Source organism: Nyctereutes procyonoides, unplaced genomic scaffold, assembly GCF_905146905.1.
Source record: "Nyctereutes procyonoides isolate TBG_1078 unplaced genomic scaffold, NYPRO_anot_genome, whole genome shotgun sequence".
In the NCBI taxonomy this organism is placed as follows: domain Eukaryota; kingdom Metazoa; phylum Chordata; class Mammalia; order Carnivora; family Canidae; genus Nyctereutes; species Nyctereutes procyonoides.
In genome coordinates, this window is record NW_026575134.1 from 128,513 (window position 1) to 143,985 (window position 15,473).

At 53.2% G+C, this 15,473-nt stretch overlaps 1 protein-coding gene across 1 annotated transcript in view; it reads left to right on the top strand.

Annotated features, from left to right (window-relative positions):
* Positions 1–15,473, top strand: part of ABCA13 (ATP binding cassette subfamily A member 13) — a 265,035-nt gene that overhangs the window by 67,074 nt on the left and 182,488 nt on the right. The window contains exons 13-16 of the mRNA XM_055301220.1: positions 9,095–9,249; positions 11,073–11,101; positions 12,260–12,423; positions 14,599–14,729. Of these exons, the coding sequence (XP_055157195.1) occupies positions 9,095–9,249; positions 11,073–11,101; positions 12,260–12,423; positions 14,599–14,729 (479 nt within the window). The remainder of the gene's footprint in view (positions 1–9,094; positions 9,250–11,072; positions 11,102–12,259; positions 12,424–14,598; positions 14,730–15,473) is intronic.

Consider the following 15,473-nt stretch of genomic DNA (forward strand, 5'->3'; position numbering starts at 1 on the left):
TGGGGCCTGGGGAGCTAGGGGGCAGGGAGGCTGGGGGGCTGGGGGGCTGGAGAGCTGAGGGGTTGGGTGGCTGGAGGGCTGGAGGGCTGGGGGGCTGGGGGGCTGGAGGGCTGGAGGGCTGGAGGGCTGGGGGGCTGGGGGGCTGGGGGGCTGGGGGGCTTGGAGGCTGGAGGGCAGGGGGGCTGGGGGGCTATGGGGCTGGGAGGCTGGAGGGCTGGGGGCTGGGGGGCTGGGAGGCTGGGGGGCTGGGAGGCTGGGGAGCTGGGGACTGGGAGGTGGGGGGCTGGGAGGCTGGGAGGCTGGGGGCTGGGAGGCTGGGGGCAGGGGGGGGGGGCTATGGGGCTGGAGGCTGGGGGCTGGGGGCTGGGGGGCTGGGAGGGGGGGCTGGGAGCTGGGGGCTGGGGGACTGGGGGGGGGGCTGGGAGGCTGGGAGGCTGGGGGCTGGGGGCTGGAGCTGGGGGCTGGGGAGCTGGGGCTGGGGCTATGGGGCTGGGAGGCTGGGGGCTGGGGGGCTGGGAGGCTGGGGGGCTGGAGAGCTGGGGGCTGGGGGGCTGGAGAGCTGGGGGGCTGGGGGGCTTGGAGGCTGGAGGGCTGGGGGGCTGGGAGGCTGGGAGGTTGGGGACCTGGGGGGCTGGGAGGTTGGGGGCTGGGTGGCTGGGGCTGGGGGCTGGGAGGCTGGGGGCTGGGGGCTGGGGGGCTGGGAGGCTGGGAGGTTGGGGGGCTGGAGAGCTGGGGGGCTGGGTGGCTGGGGGGCTGGAGGGCTGGGGCTGAGGCTGGGGGGCTGGGGGCTGGGAGGCTGGGGGGCTGGGGGCTGGGGACTGGGGCTGGGGGCTTGGGGCTGGAGGGCTGGGGGGCTGGGGGCTATGGGGCTGGGAGCTGGGGGCTGGGGGCTGGGGGCTGGGAGGCTGGGGGGCTGGGGGCTGGGGGACTGGGAGGCTGGGGAGCTGGGAGCTGGGAGCTGGGCCCTGGCACCTCCCAGGCCCCCCAGGGCAGCTGGTCCACCCCACTCGGATTCAAATCCCGTCATATCGTCATAAACTGGCAAAGGTAAGTACGTGTTTCCCGAGTTCCCTGCGTCGTCCTAGCCACTTAACCTAAGGCAGTGGTGGCGGCGGCTTGTTGCTGGCACCGGTTGGGACGGGCTGGGACGGGCTGGGACGGGCTGGGACGGGCTGGGACGGGCTGGGACAGGCTGAGGCGGGGCCGGGGTCAAGGGCTGCCGCTGGGCAGGTGGTGTCGGCAGTGACTTGGCTTCTTGGGCACCCGCTGGTGTCTGAGAATTGCTTGATGTGGCGATGGGGGCGCCCGCCCCAGGCGGGAACCCGTCGGGGCATCTTCCCCGCGTCTGTTGTTCGCGTGCACTCTTGGTTCAATTAATCGTTAAGTTGTGATCTTTGTTTTTACCGAATTCCTACTGTCCCTTACGTATTCTGGATACAAGTCTTTCATCGGAAAGTTGTATTGTGAATATTTTCTTCCAGTTCGGGACCTGCCTTTTGAGGAGCAGCAGAGTTCTTTCCTGTTTCGTTTTGTCTGGGTTTGGGTTTCTCTGTTGTTCCCGAACAGAAATATTCACCTCCTGGGAGATCGTGGTTTCCTCCCGGAGGAAGGCAGGTTTCCTCCTGCTTCTAGGTTTTACAGGTTTAGCTTCTGTTTCGGTGCTCGGTCCGATTTGAGTTGATTTTTGCGTTTGACGTGGGGTGAGCGTGGAGCTTCGTGTGCCTCGGGGAGCTTGCCGGTGCTCCACGCGCGGCAAAGCCTGTCCTCTGCCGTCACGCCACGTTGGTGCCTTTGCGGAGGGTGGGGAGCCCGCAACTCAGAGTACCCCGTAGTCCTTCCTGCTCTCGCGTCTCAGCGACACTGAGGCAGATAGTCTCAGCTGTAGAGAAAGCCTCAAAATCAGGTGATATAAGAGCTTCATTTTTTTTTTTTAAAGATTTTATTTATGGGCAGCCCTGGTGGCACAGCGGCTTAGCGCCACCTGCAGCCCAGGGCGTGATCCCGGGGACCTGGGATCGAGTCCCACGTCGGGCTCCCTGCGTGGAGCCTGCTTCTCCCTCTGCCTGTGTCTCTGCCTCTCTCTCTCTCTTTGCATCTGTATGAATATAAGTAGAATCTTAAAAAAAATAAGATTTTATTTATTTATTTGAGAGCGAGCGAGCGGGAGCAGGGGGAGGGGCAGAGGGAGAGGGAGAAACAGACGCCCACTGAGCTGGGAGCCCGACGGGACTCGAATCCAGGACCCCAGGGCTGGGATCCTGACCTGAGCTGAGGGCAGACACCCACCAACTGCAGCACTTACATTCCTCTGGTGGTTACCGATCTTGAACTTTTTTTTCTTTTAAAGTAGACTCCATGCCCAACACGGAGCTTGAGTCGTGATTCTCAGATCGAGGGTCACACGCTCCCCCGACGGAGCCACCCGGGCGCCCCCGTATAACTATTTTTTAATGTGGACAATCCCCGCTGGTGGCTTTGTAACAGATCCCTTAGGATGTTTACCTGCGTGGCCACGCCGCCTGGAAATCCAGTTTTACTTGCTTTTCTTGCCTGGACGCCTCTTATTTCTTGGGAAGTGTCACGTGTTCCTGTTCACGCACGTTCTTCATGTTCAGCACCAGGTTGTTGATTTTAGACGTTTTCTAATGTAAAGATTAAAAGTGGGCAGCCTGGGTGGCCCAGCGGTTAGCGCCACCTTCCGCCCAGGGCGTGACCCTGGGGTCCCAGGATTGAGTCCCGCATCGGGCTCCCTGCATGGAGCCTGCTTCTCCCTCTGCCTGTGTCCCTGCCTCTCTCTCTCTCTCTCTCTCTCTCTCTCTCTCTCTGTGTCTCTCATGAATAAGCAAATAAAATCTTTTTTAAAAAAAATATTAAAAGCTTTGCATTTCTTCCTGGGCTTAGCTTCACGCCGTCAGAGATCCTGATGGGACGTATTTTCATTTGCACGAAGTTCAAAACACAAACTGAGTGCCGTGGGCTCTGCTTTGACTCGTGGGTTACTTGCAGGCCAGATGCTTGACCTTTAAACATTGGGACATTTTCCTTGAGGCCCTTTATTACTAATCCATACGCAATTCCACGGTGGCCGGGGACACTCGTGATGAAGGTCTTTTCTACTTCGTCGAGGCTCCCCTGGTGGCTCCAGCCCGGGCTGTGCTGGGGGAATCCGGAACCCGAGGGACCGCCCGCCTGCTGCGGGGTGGGACGCGGCTCAAGTCCTCCGTGACCCACACTGATTGTCCGCTTGTCCTGCAAATTAACAAGAAAGGAATCGAAATCGAAATCTTGATCGTAGATTTTTTTATTTCTTTCAGTTGGATGGTGCTTTGCCACGTTTACTCTGGGGCCGTGCGGTCGGTGCGCACGCAGGACCGTTAGGGGTTCGGTGGCGCCGGGCAGCGCCCCCAGCGCCCGGGCCGCGCCGCACACACGCACCTTAGGCTGTGCGAGCCCTGCCCTGGGCATCGTCCACGTCTGAAGTCGGCGTCGTGTGCTGTTTGTGCAGACGGAGCTTTCCTCGGCCCGATGTCTCGTGCCGTCCTTCCGTCCTTCTCCTTTCTGGCTGCCCGTGGCTTCGCGCCGACAACCTAGACGGCGTGTGGCTGCTTCTGTCTTCCCGTCCTGACAGTTGCCGTCTAACCTACGGACGGTTTACCCTGAATATATTGGGTTCATGTACCGGCACGTGCTTTCTGCTTCTATCGTCTCTTGTGTACTCTGGTTTTCCTCTTTATTGCCTTTTTTATGTAAGTGGAGTATTTTTTACTTCACTTTTCGACGCGGCTGACTTATTAACTCTAGCATCTTGCTGTATTTTTTTTTTTTTTTAGGATTTTATTTATTTATTTGACAGAGAGAGAGCGTGCACACACAAGCAGGGGGAGCAGCAGGTGGATGGAGAGGGAGAAACAGGCTCCCCGCCAAGCAGGACCCCGGGATCACGACCCCAGAGGAAGGCAGGCGCTCAACCAGCTGAGCCACCCAGGCGCCCCTTGCTGTATTTTTCTAACGATTCCTGCCATTTCATGCCCGTGCATGTGTATCTGCAGGAGTGATTTCTAGGAGCAGAATCACAAGTCAGGAGATGAGTACGTGTGCGATTTTGATGGTGTTTCCCAGATGCTCCTTATGGGGGTTGTAGTATTTTGCATTCTGTCTTCCAAGGTGTGAGGATATCTCTCCCCCCGTGGTGAGACCAGGAGCGGTCTGCGTGGACTTCTACATTTCTGTCAGTCTGGTTTCTCATCGTTCCCGATGAGAAATGATCTATCAGTGCGGTTTTATTTGCATTTTTCTCATTATGGGGATGTCGGGCCTATTTTTATATCTCCATGTGCAGTTTATCCTTGTTTTCCGGAGAAATGTTTACTTGTGTCCTTTTTCCTTTTTTTTTCCTCTTGGATTGTTGTTTTTATTCTTGATTTCCAGAGGCTCTTTACATACAAAGGAGCTAAACCCTTGGTCATAGAAGTTGTAAATATCTTACGTGAGTCTGTCATTTATTTTTTGACTTATTTTTAACTTCCATCTTGAAGTGATTATAGACTTTAAAGAGTCGTAAAATAGGACTTTGAGTTGAGCTTCCTCAAATAGTGACATCCTGTTCGACAATATCGAACCTGGGAAATTGACGTTGGTGCCATATTGATAAGTAGACTGTAGGTTTTGTTCTGTTTTCACCTGGTTTAGCTGCACTCCTCCGTGTGTGTGTATTGCTAGACAGTTTGATCTCTTGCGTGTAGGTTCACGTAACCACCACCACAATCAATACGCATCTTGTGTTCAATCGATATCTTGTATTGGTTTGATCACAGATAATCTCCAGGCTCTCCCTGTATAGCCGTGAGCACCCCTCCTTCAAGTTCTAGCGTGTTCTCTGCCTCCATTCTCTTCTCATTTGGAGCTATAATTATATATCCATTATATTGTGTATAATTTTCAGAGTTTAGGTAAATTTACGTAAGGTCACATAAGTTGAATTACATAGACTATAACTTCAGGAGATTGGTTTGCTGTTTTCTGCTGAGCCTGTGCTCTTAAGTTACACCCACCGTACTGGGTGCGTCAGCTGTCGGCTCTTATTACTGAAGAGCGTTTCAATTTATGTTTCCATACAAGTTCTTTTTTTTTTTTGAAAAAAAATTTTTTTTTGTTTTTTTTTTAAATTTTTTTATTCATAGAGACACACAGAGAGAGAGGCAGAGACACAGGCAGAGGGAGAAGCAGGCTCCATGCAGGGAGCCTGATGTGGGACTCGATCCCAGTCTCCAGAATCACGCCCTGGGCTGCAGGCGGCCCTAAACCGCTGAGCCACCTGGGGTGCCCCCATACAAGTTTTTTTTTTTTTTTTTTTTTAACAGTTATTTTATCAGTAGTTTTTAAACCGCTGAAAATTGTCCTGTGTCCCTGAAGAACGAAGGCCGGTAAGCAGAGATTTCTTGCACCAGCGCCAAAGCCGTCGGGCCGTGGGGAGCAGTCTCTTCCCACCGTGTCGTGAAGTGGTTAGAATTTGCATGAACTCCGCCGTGTCTCGTGTCCCCAGACGCTGTCTTGCTGTCACTTGGGACCGTTTCCCTCCCCGTCTGACTGTGGACTCACTTCTGGTCTCTCCAGCAGCTCTTTCCCCAGAGAACCCGGGAAACAGCCCAAAACCTCCGACTTTCAGGGGTGGGGGTGGGGAGGGGATCCCCGTGCGAAGGAGGCGGGGGAGTCCACGAGGGTGCTGGGGACACGGATTCTGTTTCCCTTGATGACAGCCGATGTGCGGTGCAGCCTGCGTCCTTTCTTGAAGAGATCTGATCAGAGATCCTTTACACATTTTTTAAAAATTAAATTCAATTAATTAGCATGTGCTGTGTTGTTAGTGTCAGAGGCCGAGGTCTGATTCACCAGGGCTCACCCCGTCCCGGGCCCCCCAGCGACCCCGTCCCCCCTCTCCTCCCGCGACCCCATTTGTTTCCTGTCATTAAGAGCCTCTCATGGTTTGTCTCTGTCTCTGATTTCATCATTTTATTTTTTCCTCTCTTCCCCTGTGATCCTCTGTCTTGTTTCTCAAATTCCACAGGAGTGAAGCCACGTATGTGTCTTCCTCTGACTTAGCTCACTTGGCGTCGTGCCCTCTAGCTCCAGGCACGTCGCTGCAAATGGCAAGATTTCATTGTCGGGATGGCCGAGTAATACCCCGTCGTGTGTAGACCCCATCCTCTGTACCAGCCGTGTGTCGGCGGACCTGTGGGTGCTCTTCAAGGACGCCTCCGGACTGAGAGTGAGGCGGCGGGGAGACAATTCTTGCTTTTCTGTCGTCGGGTGGACTTGCCGCAAGCTCGCTCCTTTACACCCAGGCTACGGCAGGTTTCAAAAGCCGCTTCTCCCGGGAAGGTCCCCGTGCGCCAGCGGGGGACAGTCACGGTGGCGACTTGCACGTCTTTCCTCTGGAGCCCCCTGGAAGGGGAGCAGTGTGCGAGCCACCCAAGGGTGTTCCTAGAATTATGTATGTTTGCCTCTGGATCTGGTTGCCTTAAGAATTAATCCTAATTCTCTAAGAGCCCACCTTATTTGTAAAGTAATAAGGAAAATGAGCGCAGATCGTGATGGAAACAATGACTCCACTGCCTTCTCTTGCTCCCTGGTCCCTGCAGCTCAGGCTGGAAACGTGTCGCGTGTTAGCACCGCTGTTCGCTCTTATTTACAGAGCGCGGGGGGCTGGACTCGGGGCTCAGATCTTACATACGCTCCCCGTGCTGACCCTCACCAACCCTGGTGGGTGGAAAATACTAGGATCCTGTTCCGCTTTATTTTTTTAAAGATTTTATTCATTTATTTGACACACAGAGAGAGAGAGAGAACGAGCTGGAGGTTGGGCAGAGGGAGAAGCAGACTCCTGGCTGAGCAGGGAGCCTGACTCCGGGCTCAATCCCAGGACCCTGAGATCACTCCCTGAGCCAAAGGCAGACACTTCCCCGACTGAGCCACCCAGGCTCCCCAGGATCCTGTCTTAAGGAGGATTTTGCAGGGCGCCGGGGTGGCTCAGTCGGTTGAGTGTCTGACTCTATTGCAGCTTAGGTCTTGACCTCAGGGTCGTGAGTTCGAGGCCTGCTTTCCATGCTGGGCGTGGAGCCTACTTAAAAAAAAAAGATGAAATAAAGAGGATTTTCCAAGGGCGACTCTGAGGCCAGGGGAACGTTCATGGGGAAACTGAAGGGTGGGCCTGAGCACTTTTCGGGCTTCTGGGATCACCTCGGACTCTTGGCTGGGAACCTGTTGAGTGTTGCCAGAACCAACCATTGCTTCCTGGTCCTCTGGGAGGGCCGTTTTGTTAGTCATCTGGGGGCTGAGAAAGAAGCTGGTCAGCTGGCAGTGGCCTCTTGTGAGTCCTGCCCCCCGCCCCCTGCCATTCTGCGACTTGCAGGTCAAACATTCCTTGGTAACAGGCCAAAGGCGGATCTGGACTCAGGAGGATGGAAATTGCTCTACACCCCAATCCGATGGCCCTTCTGGGATTTCCCTGGGCACGCTTGCTCTCTCCTGCTTGCTCGCTTTCTCTCCCACCTGCACACACCAGTGAGCACACACACACAACACACACAACACACATCACTATTTAACTCAGGATTTTCTTTTTCTTTTATTTATTGGTGTTCAACTTGCCAACATACAGCATAACACCCAGTGCTCATCCCCTCAGTGCCTGTCACCCAGTGCCCCCATCCCCCCGCCCACCTCCCCTTCTACCCCCGCCTAGTTCATTTCACAGAGTCAGGAGTCTCTCATGTGCAACAGGGAGACATCCCTTTCTGATATTTCCCACTTAATTTTCTCCTTTCCTCTTTTTTTAAAATTTTTTATTTATTCATGATAGTCACAGAGAGAGAGAGAGAGAGAGAGAGAGAGAGAGAGAGAGAGGCAGAGACACAGGCAGAGGAAGAAGCAGGCTCTATGCACCGGGAGCCCGACGTGGGATTCGATCCCGGGTCTCCAGGATCGCGCCCTGGGCCAAAGGCAGGCGCCAAACCGCTGCGCCACCCAGGGATCCCTCTCCTTTCCTCTTTATGCCCTTTCACTATTTTTTATATTCCCCAAATGAATGAGACCATACAATGTGTGTCCTTCTCCGACTGACTTACTTCACTCAGCATAATACCCTCCAGGTCCATCCATGTCGAAGCACATGGTGGGTATTTGCCATTTCTAACGGCTGAGGAATATCCCACTGTACACAGAGACCACAGCTTCTCTATCCATCATCCTTGATGGACACCGAGGCTCCTTCCACAGTTTGGCTCTTGTGGACATTGCTGCTATAAACAACCCTGTAACCCGGGATTTTCTATGTATTTTTTCTCCTACAAACATTTGTCATGTTAGTACTAATTCATAATCTGGTCTTATGGACAACTGAGGTGGTTTTGAAATAATAATTAGAAAAAGAACATACGGGGTGCCCAACTGGCTCAGCCGGTGGAGCAAGCGACTGCTAACCTTGGGGTTGTGAGCTTGAGCCCCACGCTGGGTGCAGACACCTGTTGTCCTGGCGAAGCCGGTCCCAGCTCCTGCTCCGGGGCCCACACGGGGTCCTTCCCGTCCCGGGTCTTCGCACTTGCTCGCTCTGGGCCCTGTCGTCCGTGACTCGCCGTTTCGCTCTCAGATTCCAGCCGGAGAGAACGGGGAGGCGGTCCGGGCCGAGCCCCTCTGGATGCGGCCTCTCCGCCTCCTTCCCGCATCCTCTCCGGGCATCCCGGCGGCCCCCCTCCCGGCCCCGCGGTCGGTTGTGCGCCTGTGCCCCTGCGTCCCGGAGGCTCGCCCCAGCGCCCCTCCCTTCTGGGCTGGGCGACACGGGCCCAGGAAACCGAGCGCGTGGCCCGCTCCTGCACAGGTGCAGTGCTCGAGCGTCATGGGCAGTGGATTGAGGGCGGCTTTCTGGCTTCCAGTTGGTGGAGACTTTTGTAATTCTCGTAAAATGGTCGTTTCCCTTGGGGATGGAGGTCACGGAGCCGGCTCTGCGGGGGGTGGGGGGGGTTAGCGGAGAGCGAGAACCCTGGCAGCCCCCCGGGAACGTGATCCTGTGCGGAGCGTTATTCATTTTCCTTATCTGAAGTTCCTCCAGATTCAGGGCTACCGCTGGCCGCCGTGAGAAGGTCAACGACCTGGCCTTGCTGGAGGAGATGCAGGACCTTGCCGAGGGGATTTATGAAATCCTGGACAGGGCGAAAATCCTGCGGGAACTGTGGGCAGGAGGATCCAAGGATGCAGGCAAGTCGGTCTCTGCCTGTCGGGCCCCCCTCTGGACACGGGCCGAGCCCAGAAGGTCCCTAAAATCCTGTTTATGCCTTAGTTTGCCTTATGGCACCAGGTTGTGTGGTTTGGGTCCGTGCCTGAGGCCCAGCACCCGGGGCTGGTCGTGAGGCCGATTTCTACCAACGTCCCGTCTGGGAAGGTGCCGCGAGTGGGGTGGACCATGAGGGTGTACGGCACACTGGTGTCTCCCTGCAGGTCCCCCCACGCCCCGTCTCTCTCTCTCTTTCCGGGGAGCTGGGTCGGTCTGTCAGTGTTAGTGATGCTTTAAGGTCCTGGAGGATCAGCTCTGCAGACAGAGCTTCAGGGCCTCGGAGCCCGTTACGTCTGGTCCATGGGACACGTGCCCGCGTCCTAAGAGCTCCGACTCCCAGTGTCCCCGCGTGCTCTGGGAGCAGAATGGGATGCGGAGCTCCTGGAGCCTGGCTCACCCGTGGCGAGGCGTGGACCGCGACACAGGCCGCCCTCGGCCACCAGGTGCTGCTGCATTTTAGCTCTGAGCTAGATTTGGATTTCGGGGAGACAGTAAACAATGTTTCAGCATAAGCCTGTCTCCAAAATTATACGTACTTACGGTGAAAAACTACGTGTCGTTTACCTGAAATTCAAATGTAACCGGCCACCTTGTGATTCCATTTGTGAAATCTGGTGACTTTAAGTTCCTGCCTCAGGTGTTCTTTATATATATATATATATATATTTTTATCTTCCCATGGATTATATATGAGGGAATGGAACGAAGACAGGCAGGTTTCACAAACGACCCCAAATGTGTCAGCAAAGGACCAGAATCCCTCCAGACTCAAGTGATGGAGGCCTTGTATTAAGCACTATCACGAGATCATTCTACTTTTATAAAATGTGGTTTTCTTTATATTTTTTTAAGATTTTATTTATTTCAGAGAGAGTGAGTGGGGGTCGGGGGGGGCAGAGGGAGGAGCAGCCTCCCCGCTGAGCAGGGAGCCCCATGCAGGACTCGATCCCAGGATTGGGGATCATGACTTGAGCAGAAGGCAGATGCTTAACCCACTGAAGCCCCCCAGGGGCCCCTAAACTGTGATTCTCAAGTGAGGTTTTCAATATTCTATGAAGCAGAGAACCATTTTTTTAGACTCCACGCCCAGTGTGGAGCCCAACACAGGCCCCGAAGTCATGACCCAGAGATCAAGACCTGAGCTGCGATCGAGAGTCAGATGCACGGCCGACTGAGCCACCTGGACGCCCCAAGAACTAATATGTTTTTTGAGATGAACTTTAGTTTCCACTTTTTCAGTGTGTTGCTACTTTGAGCCGTTCCCATGGCGTAGGCGCCAAAGAAAACCCACACGTTCACTTGTGACACAGACGGGTGTGCTTGCCACCGCATGCGCGCTCCCCTGTGTCCTGCTGATTCCTTCACCTGACACAGCCACCCCACGGGTTGGGGCTCGGTCCTCTGAGCCCCACTGCAGGCTCCAACTGCGAGTAGTGGGTCCCCAGGTACTTTTGTTTGACCTGACTACAAATCTGAGATTCCCACAACCCCCTCCTGGTTGCGAGAGTGGCCCGTAGACTCCAGCTGCTTTACTGTTTTTTGTTTTTTTTTTTATAAGATATTATACTGGATACAGAGGGACAGCAGAGGAGGCACAGGGACCAGTTCCTTCAGACTTCTTCCTCGGCTTGGGTGTCATCGTGTTTTGGGATGTGTGATAGCTAATTCGATTTTAGATCAAATAGGGGCCCAGCAAATGCTTGTGGATTGCTTATTGAACTAACATCTGAAATCTCTTTTATTGTAGATTCTTCTCACGGCTCCAGTTTGATAGCAGTAAGTATTTCTTATTGAAGATTCTATTTATTTATTCATGAGAGACACACAGAGAGAGGCAGAGACCCAGGCAGAGGGAGAAGCAGGCTTCATGCAGGGAGCCCGATGCGGGACTCAATCCCGGGACCCCGGGGTCACGCCCTGAGCCGAAGGCAGGTGCTCCACCGCTGAGCCCCCCAGGCGTCCCTACCAGTAAATATTTTAACAAAAGTTTGAAACTTAGTCTCCAGAGACCTAATAGTTAAGTTCAAAGCACTGGTTTTTACTTTATTTTTCAGTCACTTTTTTTTTTAAGTAATCTACACCCAACGTGGGACTCAAACTCACAACCCTGAGATCAAGAGTCAGGCGCTCCACCGACTGGGCCGCAAACACTTCCTCCGAATGAGTTTTTGGCCACATGGTGTGGGAGCTGCACTGGAGGCGGCCCGGCCCACCCTAGGCGATGGGCTGAAAGGCGAGTTCTAATCCTCGCAAGCAGAGGTGCCGCTCTGGGCGGAGGTGTGACCCCTGGGGGAGCTCAGTGGCCCCGGGATGCTCTGGGGGCCCACGCTCGGTTTTGCCATTGGTAACGGCTTGCTTTGCCATTGCTAGCATGTGGTGTGGAAAGCTCAGGCATCTAGAATGTTCCGAAGTGTCCGTTCCACACGTCAGGCTGTTGGAATATGCGTTACCTCCCCGTCTTGCCCGGCATCCCAGTCTCCCTTGCTCTCAAGGCTCGTTTTTAAAGCAGCTGCTTTATGGCTTCTGTGACATGGGTCCTATCCCCCCTTCAGCACAGCTCTGCCTGGGGAGGGAGCCCTCTGACACCCACCGATTGGAATGCACATTGTTAATTCTTGGCCTCCTTCTCATTTTTAGACTTTTATTTAAAAATTTTTAAAAATTTTATTTATGCATCAGAGAGAGTGAATGAGTGAGAGAGAGAGAGCAGGAGTCGGGGAGAGAGAGAGAGAGGGGGGTCCCATGTGGGGCTCAGTCCCAGGACCCTGAGATCATGACCTGAGCTGAAGGCAGATGCTCAACCACTGAGCCCCCAGGCGCCCCATTATCTACATAATATTTAACCTCCCAGAAGCTCGTGCGGCCCACCCAACCCCCTACTTCGATCATGAACATCACGAGAGGGCAAACTCCTGGTATTTTGTTTCCTAACAGGTGGATCTCAATAAGACCGAGGAGGTGATCTCAAGGTTGGAGAAAGTCCACCAGCAGCCCCACATCTGGGATTTTCTCCGCCTGCTGCCGAGACTGCAAGCAAACGATGTTCGCGCTGAAGACCACATCCGTGGGGGGGTGCACCTGCTCCAGGCGGCCTCGACGTAAGTGCAGGACCTACCAGGGGCATGTGTGTGGGCGGTTTCCTCCGCACGTTTTCTTTCTTTTTTTAAAAGGTTTTATTTATTTATTCATGAGAGACCCAGAGAGAGAGGCAGGGGCACAGGCAGAGGGAGAAGCAGGCTCCATGCAGGGAACTCGATGTGGGTCTCAATCCCGGGACCCCAGGATCACGCCCTGAGCCAAAGGCAGGTGCTAAACTGCTGAGCCACCCGGGCTGCCCTCCTCCTCAGGTTTTTATGGGGAAAAACTCTCTCTGGGTAGCTTTCTTGTTTGATACAAGGAGAAGAAGTCTGGGATCACGGCACCCTGAAGTGGCTGGGAGTCTTGCACCTCCATGTCTCGTCCTGTACCTGTGTAGATATTTCACACCAGGGCAGACATGCTGTGCAGACCCCACTCTCCCTGTTTTAAGCGAGTTGACATCATATCATTTTGTACATTCCTGTTGTCTTCAAGTGATTATTTCTATTGTGATTTTTTTTTAAGATTTTAATTTTAAATAACCTCTCCGCCCAAGGCGGAGCTTACAATGCTGAGGTCAGGAGCCGCATGCTCCCTCAACTGAGCCCCCCAGGTGCCCCTTCAAATCATCATTCATAGTGGTTGCTATTTTACTTTATTTTTAAGGAATATCTTATTTATTTATTTGAGAAAGAGAGAGCGAGCGAGCGAGAGAACACGGCCAGGTGAGGAGGAGGACCAGGGAGAGAGAGAGAGGGAGAAGCTGACGCCCCGCTGAGCAGGGAGCCCGACTCGGGCCTCAATCTCAGGACCCTGAGATCAGGACCTGAGCCAAAGGCGGACGCTTCCCTGACTGAGCCCCCAGGTGCCCCGAGGATCGGAAAATTCTGAATGTGAACATGACTTTCCAAGCTGCTATGAAGGCATGTTTGTCAGCGAAGGACAACGGAGCATATTTTGTTGGTTGGTTTGCTTTGTGACTTACACATTGGATCTAGCGGGTGTGCCCTTGGCTGCACTCTCGCTCCCACTGGCTGCGCTGGCCGGGGCCGTGAGCGGGCTCCTTGGAGAGACACGGGATGTGAAATTACGGGATATTGCTGACGGTTGTGGTGCCATATCAGCTCCGGCATTAGTTTTACTTCTATATTTTGCTTTGGCGACACGATGTCAGGAAAATCTGCATGCAGCCAATTACACATCAATTAAAAACACACACACACACACACACACACACAATTAAACAACTACTATTCTTTAAAAAAGAAGAAAATCTGCCTTAGATTTAGGAATAAGTATTTGGGGGACGCCTGGGTGGCTCAGTGGTTGAGCATCTGCCTTCGGCTCAGGTCGTGACCCCAGGGTCCGGGGATCGAGTCCCGCATCGAGCTCCCCGCAGGGAGCCTGCTTCTCCCTCTGCCTGTGTCTCTGCCTCTCTCTGTGTGTCTCTCGTGAATAAATAAATAAAATCTTAGAAATAAGTATTTACATGTGGTGCCATGCAAACTGATCATTTGTTAATGGCCTATATTGTTGTCGTGGGGTCCCCTTCGTCATACAAAGGGACCTTGAGAGATTCTCCTTAGGGAGAAGCTACAGGGAAATAACTTGTTTGAAGCACGGCTTAGGTCTGGTCGGTCTGCGGTTGCTAAAATGTAGACATGTTCTTACTTCAGCTGAATGGATTTTGTAGTTTACAAGCTTGATCATTTAGAATGATACTTAATGCAATTACTTATAAAATAAAATTTTAAATATTTATTTAAAGAATCACATGAGCACAATATATATATATATATATGGACACTACCCGAAGCCCCTGTTCTGAGAAACAGGTTGGCCACCGCTGATCGTACCCCTGACATCCTCAGAGGTTCAGACGGTGGGGGGTTGGGGTGCTCAGTGTCCAGGAGGACACCGCCAGAGTTTAACCTGCTGTTCTGAGCCGGAAGCGGCCAGGTGTCTGCCCACTTGCTTTTTGGAGGTGGCGGCACCGTGAACCCCAGCCGGCCTGGCCAGCTCCCTGAGTGAGCATCATTCCCTAGGCCAGAGACTTAGGGTCACGTGTGAAGCCACGGCGAATGCTGGTGTGTCAGTGGCCCAGCCACATCCCTCAAAGAGCGGGGACCCGGCTGGGAGGCGCTGCTCCGTGGGCACAACCAGCTCACGTTGCTTTGGTCTTCCTTTGGTTCTAGTTCCTTGGCAACTTTGGAAGATTTAGACTGGCTGCCACTCAACCACACTTTTTCCACGGTTTCTGAAAACGTGCTGAACGTGACCATCTGGATGCTGACATTTCTGCAGGAACATGGAGTGGCCACCACTGGTATGTGTGCCCAAGAGCTCGTGCGAAATTTCAAGTGTTCCCCTGGTTACCTTTACGACAGCCACCGTAGAGCCAAAATGCTCTTCAAAAAAGATGGCTTGATGAGCATGTCAAATGCAAAGCGGAATCCACTGTTTCTTTTAACAAAAGAGAGAAACAGACTGAAAATTTGGAATTCGAACCTGAATTTGATTTTCTACCATTATTGAAATTCCGTGGCTGTTGCCAATTAATGGGTCATTATTATTTTTTTATAAATTTATTTTTTATTGGTGTTCAATTTGCCAACATATAGAATAACACCCGGTGCTCATCCCGTCAAGTGCCCCCCTCAGTGCCCGTCACCCAGTCACCCCCACCCCCCGCCGTCCTCCCCTTCCACCACCCCCAGTTCGTTTCCCAGAGTTAGGAGTCTTCATGTTCTGTCTCCCTCTCTGATATTTCCCACTCATTTTTTCTCCTTTCCCCTTTATTCCCTTTCACTATTTTTTATATTCCCCCAATGAATGGGACTAATTAATGGGTTATTTTTAATGAAAATGATTGATTTTAAAATTCTTTTCTTTGGTCCCCCTCCAAGATTAAACCTGTCATTGGTTCTGCGTTGGAATCTTTCCCCTCTCCTCTGATCCTATTTGGGAAAAAATATTTGAAAAATAGTAAGGTTGGTGAAAAGAGGCCAACGAGTGTGGATTTGGAAGGTCTGCTAACTAAATGGACGAGCCCCTTCCACAAGGAAGGCGA